Source organism: Poecilia reticulata, chromosome 23 (assembly GCF_904066995.2).
Source record: "Poecilia reticulata chromosome 23, P_reticulata-male-v2, whole genome shotgun sequence".
In the NCBI taxonomy this organism is placed as follows: Eukaryota; Metazoa; Chordata; class Actinopteri; order Cyprinodontiformes; family Poeciliidae; genus Poecilia; species Poecilia reticulata.
The window spans coordinates 305,713-323,192 of NC_088852.1; the positions used below are offsets into that span (position 1 = coordinate 305,713).

The 17,480-nt window shown below is 46.0% G+C and overlaps 1 protein-coding gene across 12 annotated transcripts in view; it reads right to left on the reverse strand.

Moving 5' to 3' along the window:
* Positions 1-6,099: 6,099 nt before the first annotated feature.
* eps8a (EGFR pathway substrate 8a, signaling adaptor) overlaps positions 6,100-17,480 on the reverse strand; it is a 31,067-nt gene continuing 19,686 nt past the window's right edge. For 3 of the 12 annotated variants that reach the window (XM_017302970.2, XM_081603790.1, XM_081603784.1), the window contains 8 exons: positions 16,576-16,687; positions 16,285-16,425; positions 16,148-16,183; positions 15,197-15,223; positions 14,424-14,652; positions 13,724-13,913; positions 13,504-13,636; positions 6,100-7,232 (listed from right to left, as the gene is read on the reverse strand). In XM_017302970.2, coding sequence (XP_017158459.1) covers positions 7,122-7,232; positions 13,504-13,636; positions 13,724-13,913; positions 14,424-14,652; positions 15,197-15,223; positions 16,148-16,183; positions 16,285-16,425; positions 16,576-16,687 — 979 coding nt within the window. In that variant the 3' untranslated portion in view covers positions 6,100-7,121. Of the gene's footprint in view, positions 13,637-13,723; positions 13,914-14,423; positions 14,653-15,196; positions 15,224-16,147; positions 16,184-16,284; positions 16,426-16,575; positions 16,688-17,480 lie in introns of all 12 variants that reach the window. The other 9 variants (XM_081603791.1, XM_081603785.1, XM_008401676.3 and 6 more) reach the window with 7 other exon arrangements.

A 17,480-nucleotide genomic window follows, 5' to 3' on the forward strand; every position in this document is an offset into this window, starting at 1 on the left:
GAATGACGGCTGAGGCTTCAGAGCTGTAGCAGGTGAACGACCTCTGACCTCTGACAGCACAGAGGGTACAGAAGTACCAGCAGTAATGCGGTCGGACCCAGACGGTTCTGGTTCTGTGGACTTCTCGCCGACCCAGACCGGCAGGGAACCAGACTGAGTGACTTCATTAACGTCTCAGTGTGACATCACAAACTCCCATGATCCTCTGCTGTCGCTGGCAGATGGAGGTGATCAGGATCGACCCGGGAGACACTGCCTCCATCACACACACACACACACACTCTGACACACACACACACACTAACACACACACACACACACACTAACACACACACACACTCACACACACTAACACACACACACACACACTCTAACACACACACACACTCACACACACACACACACTAACACACACACACACACACACACACACACACACACACACACTAACACACACACACACTCTAACACACACACACACACACTCACACACACACACACACTAACACACACACACACACACACACACACACACACACACACACACACACACACACACACTAACACACACACACACACACACTCTAACACACACACTAACACACACACACACTCTAACACACACTAACACACACACTCACACACACTAACACACACACTAACACACACACTAACACACACTAACACACACACACACACACACTCTAACACACACACTAACACACACACACACTCTAACACACACACACACTCACACACACTAACACACACACTCACACACACTAACACACACACTCACACACACTAACACACACACTAACACACACACTAACACACACACTCTAACACACACACACTCACACACTCACACACACTAACACACACACACACACACACACTCTAACACACTCACACACACTAACACACACACACACACGCCCAGTTCTGGTCCCTGATTGGCCAGAGGTGTTTGTCCAGCTGCGGGGGGTTCTGTGGGTTCTGGTCGGGCTGTTGGGGTCCAGACGCCCCGGTTGCAGGGACTCCGTCCGTCGGACCGCTCTCCTCTCGGTTCAGGAACAGAACCCTGCCATGGTCCAGACAGACGGAACCAGAACTTTCTGATGAACCCGGTCAGCAGCAGCTGATGCAGTTCAGGTGAACCAAACCAGAACCAGGCCGCCATCCATCACAACCGTCTGCAGGCCCGGTTCTGCTGCGGAGCTGTCAGACGGAACCGGGCCGGATTAATGGGCTGGGTTTCCTGCCGTGATTCATGTTCTGTTCTGGTTCTGCCCGGCCCGACTGGGCCTCTGCGATCGCCGTGTTCTGATGGATTCCTGCTGCTTCCTCATTCGTCTCCTGATTGGACCGGGTCAGAGCCGGTAGAACCGGGACCGGCTGGTCCGGTACCAGAACTGCACGTTGCCATGGAAACACCTCAGGCGACCCAGTAGAACTTCCTGTCTGATCCAACCAGCAGCCCCGGAACACGGGTCAGAACCAGAACCTCTGATGAAGTTCTGTGTGATGATGATGTCATTAGTGGCTCGTTGTCATGGCAACGGTGAGCGACTGGAAATAATGAGTTACTGTCGAGTGGGATCAGCTGATCAGAACCATCTGATCTGGTTTCTGAATGTGACCCGGTTCTGGTTCTGGTTCCGGGTCAGAGGTGAAGATCCGGAGTGTCGGTTCCTGCTGTTCAGTCTCTTTCTGTTCTGTGGAGTTTAACTGATGGACCCAGTTCTGATGCTGCGGCCCGGTTAGCCGACCCGGTCCGCTTCATCGCATCCATCAGAACATTTAAAGCAGAAACCCCTGGTGAGGCCTGGCGGCTAAAACGCTTGGGGTCAGGGGTCGTGGTGCTGAGGGCCTCAGAGAGGGTCCATGTATGGCAAGCTGTTGAGCCATTTCATTCCCAGGCTTTTGTCCACTGTGGCTGGACCCACCTGGATATTAAATATGAAACAGCTTGCCCTAAGGGCCAGAATCAGTCTGAAGGTTCTGCTCGCTGGTTCTGGACCTGATTCATAAACAGCTTTATAAAGAAGCTCTCCTGGTTCTGGTTCTGGTAGTGACCCAGATCTCAGGACCAGAGCAGGGCTGGACCGTCCATGGAGCACTGATGATGAAGATCACTGCTTCATCTTCATCATTCAGGTTCATCCTGGCAGCGGAACCTGAACTGGACCCGGAGGACGACCCGCTCAAACCCAGAACCTCTGGCTTCGTCCCAACCCTGAAAACAAGAACCGACTCGGCCCAGTTGCTGGTTCCACATCAGAGCAGTGACCCGTCTGGGAGGAAGAGGAGGAAGAGGAGGAAGAGGAGCAGGCCTGCTCACAGCAAGAGGGGCGGGGCCAGACTGACGGAGGGGGCGGGGCCAGACTGACGGAGGGGGCGGGGCCAGAATGACGGAGGGGGCGGGGTTACAGTCCAAAATATAAAAAACACAATGAAAATCTAAAAACTGATATTAATGTAATAGAAAAACTTTAATATGCCAAAATAACAATGGATATAGTAGCTTTTACATAGTAAAGCTGGATCCAAATGAAATAAAAACTATTTATGACCCATAATGGAAACACAACTCCTTCCTGTCTTTCTGACCAAATGCTGCCATCCTGTGGCCACGAAGCCACATCACATCCAGTTTTTCTGATTTAATATTTCTCATAGTTTTCCCACCACATCGTTTATCATCTGAATTATTCAGTGAAGAGCCGATTCTGCTGCCTTTGAGTCCAAGACAAACAGAACAGCACCGAGAGGATCAGGAGAGAAAAATCACCAATTTCATGATTCATTCATTAAATATATTTAATATGAATTTAAACAGATGGAAACTTTTCTTGGGTTATTTTCAAGAGGCTGAAACTTGAAAAATTAAACAAATAATTTTCTATGAAATATTTTACTAGCAACAGCGTTACTGACAAAGGCCAGCATGCTTAGGTGGGCCCCATATGGGGGAAAGGAGGGCAGACATATGAGCCCCATATGGGTTTGTCCGCGGGTTCCACGGTATGGGCCCCACATGGGTTTAGGGCCACAGCCTACATGGGCCCTGAATGGGCAAACCCATGTGGGGCCCAGATTCCGTTTAGATTCTGTCAGTTTTTGGGGTTTCAGTTTCACTTTGGGCGAATCGAACCGGACCCAGGACCAGAGACGCTGTGGTTCTTGTCGGTGGGGTTGTCGGATGTGTTCGGCCTGGGATTGATTCAGCTAGGTTTTTAATTTTCAACATTTTATTAAAATGTGTATATCAAAACCAGAGGATCTGCTTTGCTCTGAATAATAAACGGAGCCAAGTCAGAACCAACTCAGACTAAAGCTTCAGAAATGAATGGATGTCCGTCTTTAAACTGATCTCTGGGGAATCAGTTTCTGATGGACCATAACTCGTTACTGCTAATCCAGACAGTTGGTCTGTCTTCGATCTACGGAGCTGAAGTTGGTTTGCGATTCGGGAAATGGCTAAAGGGCGAGTCCACCCAATTATTCACTGCCTTCCGCATCTTTAATCTACTCTAGTTAAAAAACTACAACATCTAGACTCTTCAAACCTGGACTGGATTATTATTATTATCCTAATAAATGAACGTTAACATAACAGGGAATAAAGTAAATTTGGTAATTCGCTTTTAATGTGTTCCAGATGCAAAAAAAAGCTCTGATATAAACTTGTTTATTTACTTCTGCCAGGATGGGTGCTTATGCATGCTTTAGTTTTAAAACCAATAAATAAACTGTATAAATATATTTAGCCAAACTCACCTGGCCCCTAAAAGCAACACTTCCTTCCCTACCTGAGCTGCTGACTCAACACTTGCTGGTCTCTCCATCCTCATGTTCTGATCATCAGGAATCAGTCAGACCTACAAGCCTGTCCTGCTTCAGCTGCACACTGCTGGTCAGACTGGGATTCAGGAGAACACCAGTTTAATGTAATATCATCACACAGCAACAGGCAAATTACATCCAATTCAGAATAAAACCAAATAAAAACACAGAAATTAAGTGAATATCCTCCTTCAGTCTGTGATCTACCAGCTTAGTTTTACATTTTACATCTGGAAGAAAATATATTGTTACATTGTCTCCCCTCATGGACAAATAAATAAATCATCTGCTGTCACTTGACATGTGGTGCAGATTAACGATAACATTGGAGCAAAGATCCGCTGTTTTCCCACTTTAGCTTCAATGCTAGTTAACACACACACACACACACACACACACCCACACACACACACACACACACACACACACACGGAGGATTACACAACAGTTTAACACATTTCCTCCAGATATATTTGGTATTTTCCACGCTTAATGCCACTCAGCAGCGGTTCGCTGGTTAAAGAATTCAACATGAAGACAGGCGAATATCACACAAGCCTAGTTAATGAACGTTACCCGGTGCTAACATTAGCACAATATGCTACCAGGGATCGCGGCAGATTAATACGTCATAAGTTGTGTAAGATTTCTTCTATGAAACAAGGTGGACACTTTAGTAGCTGCTAAACGGTGTAATGGTGTAAAGATTACTGACCTTCACATTCTGTGTCCCGCCACCGGATCTCTGCAGTTCGGGACACGGTTCCGAGATCTCAGGGAGCCATTCGCTTTAGTCAGCGCTAACCAATCAGAACACGTTGCTCGTCCTTAAGCCCCGCCCCGGATGTTCACGTAGCTTCGCCAAGGCAAATAAAGTTTTATAATCAAGAAACGTTGAGTTCAACTAAAAAACAGGAGCTTAAAAATAAATAAATAAATAAATTAGACTCAACCAAAGAAATTAAAGTTTCAAACAAAAATGAGTGATTTCAAATTTTTTTTTAAACTACATTTTTTTTTGTTTCGTAAAAAAATTATTTTATGATTAAAAAGTTAAGATTTTTTTGTTTGAATTTTTTTTTTATTGAATAATTGTGAAACAAATCAACTCCACATGCAGAATGAAGCAATCAGTAAATGTGAGAAATGAAAGACTTGATCCGATAGTTAATAAATGAGCCCAAAAACACACCGCCATGTTTTTATGCTCATACTGCACTATGTCCTATGTCACCTATTCACTGACATCACAGTATTCTGTCATTTACCTCATGTTTGACATCGACGTCCTATTTACCTCATTCTTTGTCACAGTACACTATGTTTAATTTGAGGTCTTTTTGGACATATTATACTTCATTTTTAACACATTTTGATGTCATAGAAAATGGGGTAAAATGCCACATATTGTGCTATGAAGTGTAAAATTACATAGAATGCAGCACAGTATGATGACGTCAGAATGAGGTAGATGGTAGAGCTACTACGACATGGAGAAACGGACTGAACTTACATCTTCCAGTCATTCTGACCAGTCAAAGCGTTTTACACTAGAGTCACATTCACACCGATCGGTGGGCGAGTTGGGGTTAAGGGCCCAGGGGCACGTTGGCATGTGGCAGGAGGAGCTGGAATCGAACCTGCAACCTTCCGATCACAAGACGACACTCTACCCACAGTCGCCCATGATGTAAAATGAAGCATTCGTGTACTATGAAGTCAAGAAAGAGGTAAAATGACGTATATACTATGACAGAGAATGAGGTAGATGGTATACTGTCAAAAATGTGATAAAATGCCACGTTATGCTATGGAGTCAAGAATTATGTAAATCACGCTAAGTTTACTATGGAGTCAGGAAATGGAGGTAAAATGAAGCTTAGTATACTATGACGTCAAGACTGATCTAAAAATGAAATATGATGCATGTTATGCTATGACGCCCAGAATGAGGTAAAATGAAGCAATTATTGTACATCAAAAATGAGCTAAAAAATCAAACTGTACCATGTTGAAAATGAGGTAAAAGTGTAAAATATGAGCTGCTTTTTGATGTTATACTATCTAATGTTGTAGTTTCATGTTTAAGCTATGATCAATGTTTTTTATTGCGTAACCCTAAAACTGTGACATCATACGTCTCCATTAGTCACATAATGAGAACGTTACAAAATAAACACCCATTTTTAAACAGATGTTTGTTGAAAACCTTTTGGTTCAGCTGCTGATTGAACCTGCAGGAGTCATGGATTTATGGAAACCCTTTATTGCAGAATGAGCAGTTACATGGAAAAAGGCACGATGAAAACTACTGATGCTGCTTTCTGATTGGCCGCTACACCTGATTGGGTAAAGATCAGTTTAAAGCAAAGTAGCTCAGGTCACCAGTCTCATTACAGCGCTGCAGTGCTACAATTCACACGCTAACTTCCTCCCCTTTCAGCAGAAGTTTTCACACAGGTACAGCAGCAATCATTTCCGGGTCATCCCTGAAGGACCGGCCTCAGTCCAACCCGGTTCTGCTGACTCACCTGCACATGTGGGCGGAGACATTCATGACAGTCCTACAGTCTTCACCTTGAGCTCAAATACATTCTCACATTTGAAGATCATCAAATCTAGAATAAATCTGTGTACAGCAGTTTTATCTTAATTAATATATAATCCTTCAGTTTCAACGCCTACGGCATCAGAAAGCGGACTAAACGGATCCATCTGCGTTTAAACTCAGCAGCTTCAGTTTGTGCTTCTCATGGATTTTTATCCCATTCAGTCACAGAACAACTAGAAAATTCCAGGTTTTAAACATATGAACTAAACTTTATGATCCTGAGAAATAAATCCAGCTTCACATTCATGCAGAGATGAATATTATCACAACTCTCCAGATTTATCTCAATGTTTCATTTAAATCCAGGAACTGGCAGGAAAATGAAAACGGTTTTGCTTTAAGTATGAATCAGACGTATTTATGCAGGAACGTTTTTCTGCCGTCCAGGAAGTGAGAATAAAACCCGAGAGGCACAAAGAGCCGCCAGCAGACGGTCCAACATTAATACTGTGAGGCTTCGCTTTGGAAAAATCAGCTACAAGCAGCAAAACGTCCCCGTCAAGTTCAGGCAAACATGGCAGAAGGTTCTGTGATTTCTGGATGTCCATCCGTTGCTACGGCGACAAGCTGAGCAGTTCCTGTCTGCGCCGCATGATCTCCACGAACTCGGCCCGGTCAGCTGCCGCCTGTGGGTGGAGAGCGGGAAACAGACGGCGGACGCTCAGTGGGTGCTGCCTTCGTCGAAAGACTCCACCCCCGAGTCGACGGTGCTAGCTGCTAGCTTCTCCTGCCGCCTCCTCATGATCTCCTGCAGCTCAGAGCCTGAACTCTTCTGGGGGAGACAGAGACAGAGGACAGACGTGAGGACACGGGCAGGACATGGAGACCTGAGCGCAGGAGACTCTCACAGGGACGCTTCGCTATGAAACCGTCTCTGCTGCTTATGACCCGCTGAGCTAACAGGAAGTTGAGTGAGCCGCTTCCTGCTGGGTCGCCCAATAGCCCTCCAGTAAAGATGTAGAAAGGGAGGACGGGTTCCCCCCGGTCCAGTTTTAGGTTCTGAGGTCTCCAGGATGAAGGACTCAGTCAGCAGCAGCAAAGTGTGACATCGGACGAGACCCGACTGATCAAAACGCCAGAAAACGGAGCGCGCCACCGGCTAGCGCTAAAGTAACGGGTTACTGCTCAGGTCTGATGGTGCTACTACAGAATCAATCCAACCTTTGACCCCTGGGGCTGTCACCAAGCAGACCGATGAGCCTCCTGTTTATGAACCAATCAGCTAGCTTCATCTGGTTTAACTGGTTCTGGTCCGCTTTGAGAGTCTCCCACAGACCTGCTGGCCTCTGAGCCAAAACTCTAATGAGCGTCAGCATCGCCTGGCAGCAGGTTTCCCAGCATCCTCTTCTGTCGGCGCCGGCCAGGCTTTGTCCAGCGGCGCCGACCCGGTCAGGGAACCGCCAAGCAGCAAGGGTCAGCTGCAGGAATCAGGATGCATGCTGGGTAACGGCAGGGAGCACAAACATCTGCAGCGGCGCCGCAGAGCCAGAACCAGCCGGATAAAACCCAAACACTGAAGGGGGTCAGCAACCTCTGGGGAGTCTGGATCCAGAATCTGGTTCTGAGCTGTGATGTTTGTGCTGCTGCTGGACCAGCAGGTGCTGATCTGGACCTGCTGGTCCAGATCAGAACCAGTAACTGATACTCACCCCATCTGCAGACTAAACGGAGAGAGAGGGAGAGAGAGAGAGGCCTCAGACCCGATCTAGAGCTGCTCTCTGCAGGGAGGGAGCGAGGTCATGGGGCGGGGTCACAGGGGCGGGGTCATGGGGGAGAGGTCATAGGGGAGGGGTCATGGGGGAGGGGTCATGGGGAGGGGTCATAGGGGCGGGGTTATAGGGGAGGGGTCATAGGGGAGGGGTCATGATGTGGGGTCATGGGGGCGGGGTCATGGGGGTCACTCTGGGGCAGAGCTAACCAGGCAGAGCTAATCAGGGAGGACATGCGCTGCAGCTACACAGGAAACTCCTCTAGACTAGTTCTGCTGGCCAGGTCCGCCTAAACCCTGAGACTGTCCATGTGGGGGCGCCGTCAGGCCGACAGTCCAAGCTGAGGACGGGACGTCCTGGTCCAGATTTAGGTCAATAATCTGAAGGTAAAAAGGTCAGGAGGTCACGTCAACCCCCGACAGATCCAACCAGGGCCGGCCAAAGCCCGCATGGGGCCCTAAGCAAAATGTGGTTTTGGGGCCTTTAGCTCCAACATTGTGGACCGGCTGCAGCCAGCACTCCCATCATCAGATTCTCACACCTGCTACAAACTTACTGCATCTCTGGCTGTTTACATTATAAACATGTATAATATGACACATTTATCGGCCAACTGATTTCTGGGAGCCGATTTCCTTAACTTTGGGGAATCGTGATCGGCCGATGGAAGCCGATCTTATCCCCTGATCTCATCTTCATCAGTAAAGGTTTATAAATCAGCCTCTGTCCTTCTGCTCTGCAGTGGGAGGTTTGACTGACCGACCCACCAGGTCAGACCTGAATGTTTACAGTTAACAATATTCACCCACTGTGGCAAATCAGTGACCTTCTGCTATATTTAGGAACATTTCAGACAAAAACATTCATATCGGCCAAAACCAAAACCAGCAGCTCAGGCTTTTTAAAGATCGGTAACCAGGGATCGGCCAGAAAACTGCAATCGGTGCAGCTACACACATTCATGACAGTCTGTGATTAAATTAATTTATCTAAAGCGTAACTCCAATAGCTAAAAATGTCATTTACACCAGGTGAGTCTTTCTCCCCTGAGAATGTGGACTGGTACCGGTACCGGACTGATTCTGAGCCTTCAAATGATTTTAACAGAAGTTTCACATAACTTAGAAAAATAATGTTTTAGCCACAAAATGCTTATTCTGCTCAGCAGCAAACAGCGAATCTCAGCTGCAGCTCCTCCATGCAGCCTGACGTAGAAACATTTAGCTAGACGTCGTCAGACATGGACGAGTTTTGGATGCTCATTGCAGCTCCTGTTACCAGAGGAGCGTGCAGTACCTACCGCGGCCACCAGGGGGCCCCCAGAGCATTTACTTTTTATCCATAAAATGATTTCTACATACATTTTCAAATATATATGTTATTGTAAAAACAAGTCACTTCATAATGAAATTGTGCGTTTTTGATATAATAACATAGAAACTACTAAAAAACCAGCTCCACTGAAGGGGCCCTTAGTGGCCCCAAGCGGCTGCCTAGTTGGTTATGCCTTGGGCCGGCCCTGCATCCAATGTTTTTACCTGATCTGAGCAACTTACAAAAAATAAATGAAATCCATCCAGACTGCTGCGGCGGCCATCTTTACTGCCGTAAACGGAGCGCTGCTGGGCGACGGCCATGTTCTTCTTCTTGGGTGGGTTAGTTGTCAGAAAGCGTTCAGAGTCTGACGGCAGTTCATCAGAATCATGAACGAACACCGGCTCCCACAGTTTTTATTATACTTTGGTTTTATTTCGTTGTCTAATTCACTTGTTAGTTTTTATTGTTTGCTGGCGTTTCTTTAATATGCTTTAGTTTTTCATAGGTGCAGAATTCAAAAAGGCCATATTATTAGGGACGAGCAGCGAAGCGCTGCGAAGCGCTGCAAAGCGCTGCGAGCGAAGCGAAGGCCTTTGGAATCGCAGGATTTCTTATGATTTTTCCGTCACTTAACGCGGCTGTTTGGGGCCTTTAACATATTCAAAATCTCACCAAACTTCACCCAAAATTGTCCCCCGACGAAAAGTTTTGGATTCTGGTGGAATCGCAAGTGGGCGTGGCCAAACTGCTCTACAGCGCCCCCTAACGTGAGTTGGGGGAAACCATAGGTAGAGATCTGAAAATTGGTATGTTGGTAGATCTCCCCAAATCAAGAAAAAAAGTCTCTTGGAGGTACCCTCTAAAATGCTCATGGAGGCGGCCATTTTGGGTCAAAGGTACATTTTGGCCATTTTTCAATTTTACTCACGTCGAACTTTAACGAACTCCTCGAGTTTTCGACCAATCGGCTTCCTTCTTGGTCAGAATGCAGAAAAGACATGGGGCTGTAAAAGTAAAAAAAAAAGACTTTTCGTACATGTTCGGGGAGCGTGGCGAAGTGGCGAACTTGGCGTACTCGCCACAACAAACAAAATTTTGTCTATTTCATTGATGTCGTATCTGAGCGAACTCGTCCTAGAGCTTTTGAGATCCAGGCTTCAAACTCAGACAGCAGAATCTTGAGGCATGGAGAGTCAAAAGTTATCAAAGGAATTTTCCTATGTCAGAGCATGTGGGCGTGGCCAAGCCTCAAATCTGGCCATTCGCCATGAAACATCAAGATGGAATAACTTCCCCATAGAAGCTCCCAACAGCATCAAACTGTTTCATCAGAGCAGAGCTCAGCACATTCAATTGGTCAATAGGTGACATCAGTTTAGCCCCGCCCCCTTCCAAGAGGAAGTCACCTGTTGGAAGGAGCATTTAGAGCAGTCTTTCTTTCTGTTGGAAGACAGACTGCTCTAAATCATACATGCATTATCCTATTGTCAGTAAACGTGTTAGGATTGACCTTTGTTAGCCTCTAAAAAGCCCAATAGCTCGACCGGGCTTGTGCCTCGTCAGGGAGCGCTGCGGAAGGTGTAGGTGTGTGTCGCCTGGCAGACGGCTGCGGGACCCAATCGGCCTTCGGCGCGCTTCGCTGCTTTAATTGTGATTATGTTTGCATCAGTTGGGTTACGATCCTCAGCAGGAGATAATAAAATGGGTTCAGTTGTTGAACGTCCGACTCTGGGCCAACTTGTGCCGCAGGAGGGAAGTGGAGCGCCGCGATTTACAGATGATGTCAGCGGTTTGTTTCACTTCCATGGATTCATGAGAACAAAACATTTTATCTGAAATCTCAGTTTTAGTTTTATGAACTAAATGTTTTATTTCAGTTAAAAATATTCGCAACTTCAGTTTCGGCTGGTTTTCAGGTCAGAGTCTGTTTAAATTATTCTACAGGAAGCTGCGTCTGGGTCCGGTCCATTTGACTTTACTGCGGTTCTGGCCAACAGAACCGGGCCGTGGAGGCGCCACAGAGAAACGGTACCTGAATGCAGCCGGTCAGAAGATCAGAGGAGGCTCAGAAGAAAACCTGCAGGAGGGAAGCAGACAGCGACAGCAGAGAGACGCTGGAGAACCGGGACGGGACCAGGACCGGACCAGACCGGGACCGGAACACGGGCCCGGAGGACCGGACCGGGCCAGAGGGACCGACTCATGGCTGGTTCTGCTGCAGTACCAGTATGAAACGGTCCTGCGGTTCTGGGCCTCCAGGTTCTCCTCTAACGGACCAATCAGCTGGAAGCTCCGCCAGGTGAACATCTTCATCATCATCATCATCATCATCAGAACTGAGATTAAGTCTGATTTAATTTTTAATCTGATGTTTTATTTTATTAATCTGGGAAAAAAACTTTGAACCTTTTTCATGTTAGGCAGAAATAAACTATAATCCATGTTTGGACCTGAAGACTCGGAACTTCCTGGATTTAATTCATTCATGATTTTACATCATTCAACACGTAATAAATAAAATACTAATCTATTAAGTAATATTTTAACATAAAACTGAATTTCTATTGTTGCTTTGTAATTATATCAAAACAGATTTATTTTATTTCAATGAAATTTGTGAAATTAACATTTAATTTGTTAAATAACTAATGCTGATTTTAATATATCAGTTATTTTTAGAGGTGTGCCGATCGATCGGTCACCGATCATAATCGGCCGATTTCTGTGAAAAAGTGTTTGATCGGTGATCAGCGATCAGTGGCTCTTGTTGCCGATCACCTGCATCTCATTTCTCAGCCTGCCTGTGCAGCTGGTCTCCTCTTTCCTTCACTCTGCAAACGCGCAGCAACAAATCCTGAGCGATGTGGAACTATAACTATAACGCACTGAGTGAACGGGGACGTTTGCGTGTTGCGGCGAAAAATTGAAGCAGGTCAAAATGCATCAACACAACGAAGCTAATACGACATAAAAACAATGTTATACCTGACGGAGTTTGGCTACATCGAGGCTCACTGCAGTAAAAAAGACATGGAGGATCAGATAGCAGGTAAAGCAGCACAGCTACAAACACTCACCTGGATTAGCATGACGGTCAGAAAGCTAAACAAATAAAATGATTTAAGTCTTGAGCTGCGATGTAAGACGCTGGTTCTGATCTCGCTGCTGAACCGCTGCTACGCTACAGGTAGTAATATTTCACAGACGGAGCGCCGCTTCTGCTCCACCTGGTAGTGACTCTCACACCGAACCTCTGCTTAAAGCTGCAGCTTCTAACCTAAAAATACATTTTACATACGTATTAAAACTTTCGCTGTCCTAACATGAGACAGATAATCTCTAAAAATAATGGATCTCCTCCCTGCTCTGCATAATTACTCCACTCAGTCAGAAACAGCCACTCAGAACTAGCAGTAATCAGCTAGCCGCCATGCTAACAGGAAGTTTTCATTCAGTAACTCTGGATTGTTTATTGTAATGGATCCTGTATTTGCCTTTGAATGTTAAGTTTTATACTTAAATTTTTTGGCAATGTTGAGGTTTTATTTTGGCTCTTTGCATCATTTAGCCTCTTCAGAGCCTCCATATGTCATCAGTCTGTTAAATATAGTTTTATTGATAGCAGGACAATTTGCACAATGCCTGTTTTGTTTAGTTTTCTTCTTGGAAAAAGTTATTAAAAACAAGTTTTTGTCTAAATTAAGGTGAATTCATGGTTTCTTTTTCCACATAATGTAACTGGTAGTGTTTATGATTAAAAACATAATAATTATGTGATCGGTATCGGTGATCGGCTCTCAACGGGTGATCGGTATCGGCAGGAAAAACCCTGATCGGCACAAATCTATTTTTATTTAAAATATTTTCATCCAAATATTAGAACTTAATTTGGAATTTCCTTGTTAATTTTCCCAGAAAATATATATATTTTTATTTTAATCTATTTTTGTTAATCAATTCGCAGCAACTTAAGCACTAATGTGCCAACATTATTGGTAGTTATTGGTGAGTTCCCACCTCCAGCGCCGCCTTCTGGACCGCCACCTGGCTGAAGACCCGCCCCCCGTCGTCGGGACAAACCGTCTTCAGCTCCTCCTTGTTGAGGGAGAACAGCTGGGCTCCGGTCAGAACGCCCAGGCTGCTGATGGTCCTGCAGAGAAACGGCAGGGGGTCACGGCCCGGTCCGGTCCAGAGACCCGGTCCGGTCCAGAGACCCGGTCCGATCCGCTGCACTCACACTGGGCTGAAGCCCTTGGCCTCCAGCCAGGCCTTCACTTCATCTGGTGGAGAGTCGTAGGTGATTCCTGGAGCCGGCAGGTTGCCGCTGTTGCTCCGAGACGGAACCTGGAACTTTTTCTGCGCGCTCCGACCCAAAGTCAGCCGGTGGACCAGCTCGTCCTGGACCTCCTCCATGTTGGACTTCCTGCCTGCAGAAGCAGAACCACATGACGTGAGAGTCACAAAAACACAAAGCTGAGCTAGAGTCTGCAGTTATCAGACGACATTTTCCTCATAATGACTCAACTTCCTGTCCACAGCTTCCCGTTTCCAGCTTCCTGTCCACAGCTTCCCGTTTCCAGCTTCCTGTCTACAACTTCCTATCCATAGCTTCCCGTTTCCAGTTTCCTATCCATAGCTTCCCGTTTCCAGTTTCCTATCCACAGCTTCCTGTTTCCAGCTTCCTATCTACAACTTCCTATCCACAGCTTCCCGTTTCCTATCCACAGCTTCCTGTTTCCAGCTTCCTATCTACAACTTCCTATCCACAGCTTCCCGTTTCCAGTTTCCTATCCACAGCTTCCCATTTCCAGCTTCCCGTTTACAGCTTCCTATCCACAGCTTCCCATTTCCAGCTTCCTGTTTCCAGCTTCCTATCCACAGCTTCCCATTTCCAGCTTCCTGTCCACAATGTCCTGTCCTGTGAGGAGTGAACTCACGTCCTGTGGCGGCGGCGGCCCTCTGGGCACCCGGCTCCCTTGCGGCGGTGCCGCCGGCATCGCTGGACGTGCTGCTGTTGTTGCGGCTGAGCGCGGCGCCGCTCAGTTTGCCAGGTTCTGCGGCGGGGGGAGGAAGCGGCGGCGTGGGGAGCCGGTGGGGGGCGGGCGGTGACGGGACCTCGGACATCTGAGGTTTACCTGGAGGCGGGTCCGACTTTGTGGTCTGTTTCTGGAGGAGAACAGAACCGCCTTAGTGTCCGTTTCTTCCTGATGTTTGGAGCTTTATCAGAAGTTCAAAGGTCACAGTAAAGCTCCGCCTTAAAACCTGAAATTGAGGAAACTATTCCTACTTCGTACTGCAGCTCATCACTTAACAATATGTAGGTACTAGCATAAACAGTCATTAGCATGCTAACCCCTCAGCTCTTCAGATTTCCCATCAGCCACCTGAGTTTCATCAAGGACATTTTTAAAAATGGCCGCAGTTTTAGAGCCTTTTAAACAAATTACCTTAAAATGTTACTAATTTTCATGACATGGATGAACTTTATGTCACATTAGGGGTTTTCAGCTTTGGTCATCATATTCACACAACCTTAATGTGATAACATTGATCAGGATCAGAAACTCAGAACTTCAGCTGCTCAGCTTTAGCCTGATCCAGGCCAGGAATAAAAATAAGCAGACGAAACATCCTGATCAAGTTAAATCAAACAGGATTTTGTTCTGATGAATGTTAGATCGTCCCGAACGATGAGGAAATGATGGTTTACCTCGTTTAACTCTCCCAGTAACTGCTGCTGAGGTGAAATGGAGCAAAGATGGAGGTCAGAAGATGAAACATGTTTTATTCACCATAACTCTCTAAATCTGGCCAGCAGGGACTCTAATGTAGCAACAATCTGCAGAGTCAGGCAAAAACTCACAGCAATAATTTGGGTTTTTAGTCACAAGAGAAAGAAATCAGGGTTCATAAGTCAGACTGTGTTTTTAGCTTTAAAAAGTCCATTTATAAATGCCACAGTTAAATAGTTGGCTTTCTACTTATGGAGATAAATATTCAGTTAGAAAGTTAAATATTTAGCCTTTGAATTAAATATTTAACTCCAAACTCAATGTTGAGAAATATTTGCTAAATATTTAAACGTTTGGCCGTCGTGGCTTCAGGAAGAGTTTTTCTAAAACCCGTTTTTCTCTGCCAGGCTGAGCAACCCGCGGCTCCAACCGATTAAAGGAACAGTCCAACACTCTGCACAGAACCAGAACCGGTCCTCTGGTTCTGATGGGACATGACCAGCTTCAGGTCCAGTTCCTCCAGAACCAATCAGAGGTCGAATCTACTGGGTTCTGATTGGACAGAAAACAGGAAGTAATCTAGCAGAGGACACAACCTGACTATGATTGGACGGAGAAACTGGCTAAACCCAAAAGGTTCTGATCATCCCAGCGGGTCAGAACCACCATCACTCTGAGCTGAACATTCTGGAGAACATCTGGAAAAGGACCAGAATGATAACTGGGCCGGGTAAAGACCCGGTTTGACCCCTGATGATGGTTCTGAAGGTTCTGATAGTTCTGAGATACAGAGAGATGAAGACATGAATCTGACCCAAATGACCAGAAATGAGGGACTGTTCCTTTAAGAGACCCACAGCAAAGCAACCAGGAAGCAGAACCGGAGCATCAGAACCGGAGCATCAGAACCAGAGTCCGGCTCTTCCTACCTTAAACAACTCAAACTCCTTCTTTGGCATCATGAGCTTCAGCCAAGAGAAACGAAACATGGATGAAGATGAGCGAGATGATGATGATGATGATGATGATGATGATGATGATGATGATGATGATGAAGGTGAGGTACCTGGATGGTGTGGCTGTAGACTGGGTCTCCACGGCCGGTCAGGTCCGAGGTTCTGGTCAGTTCCAGGATGTTGTTTGGCACGTAGCCCGCGGCACCGGCACCGTTCCGGACCTTCCACCACTGCTTCCGGTCATCCAGAACCTGCCAGACAGAACCAGGGCCCGTCAGCTCTGACTCCTGGTCTAGAAATGGTTCCTGACAGTTCAGCAGAACCCGTTTGTTCTGGTTCTGTGTTCTAAAGAAGCCGTTCATTCAGACCCAGAACAGAACCAGAACCGGTTAGCAGTTTACCTCGAGGAGTTCGTCTTTCAGAACCGACAGCTCTGTGTTGTTCCTCGCCACAAAGTCGTACTTTGATTTGGCAAAGAGGTTCTGATCCAGTCGAATCTGTGGGTCCAAACTCCTGAGGGACAGAACGGGTCACGATGAGAACCGGATTGCAGCAGCGCCGATACCAGGAGCATCTGAGAGTCTGCTAACGGATCAAAACAGAGCCAACATGGGCCCGACGCCCTGGAGAAATGTTCCCTGTGATTAGAAGGTTCTGGATCCAGACCCGACCCAGAACCTTCTGCTGCAGCTCAGAAGGACTTAAAGATGGAGGAAAGTCCGATCATCCGGTTTGAAAAGAGAAAACGAAGAACAGAATCAAGAAAGAAACTTCATCGGTTTGAAACATTAATAAATACATGAAGGAAAACATTTGATTTTCATCAAATGACTTACGTCACCAAAATAATACAAATTAAGACAAATGCATTCAATTAAAGAAATAATTACAATACAGAAAAACCCAATAAACTCTTTTTAAACGTCAGAATAACTAATAATTGTTAATATTTTTGTTAAAATCTAGGTGTAGAAAAATTATCAGTTAAGAGGAGGCTAAGAAGAAATCAGTTAATCTTAATCTTCATTAAACACAAACAGTAAATATTTAGAATTACAATTTTCAAATGTAAATAAAAAATTAATATTTTTAAACATGTTCAGTGTGATTATTATCACCATCAGAATATTTTTCGTATTTTGATTCATCATGTATTTACTAATGACTGAGCCAATGAAGGGGCAGCGCTAGCGGCAATGCTAGCCGCAGCGCCAGCGGCAGTGCTAGCGGCAATGCTAGCCGCAGCACTAGCGGCAATGCTAGCCGCAGCGCCAGCGGCAGTGCTAGCGGCAATGCTAGCCGCAGC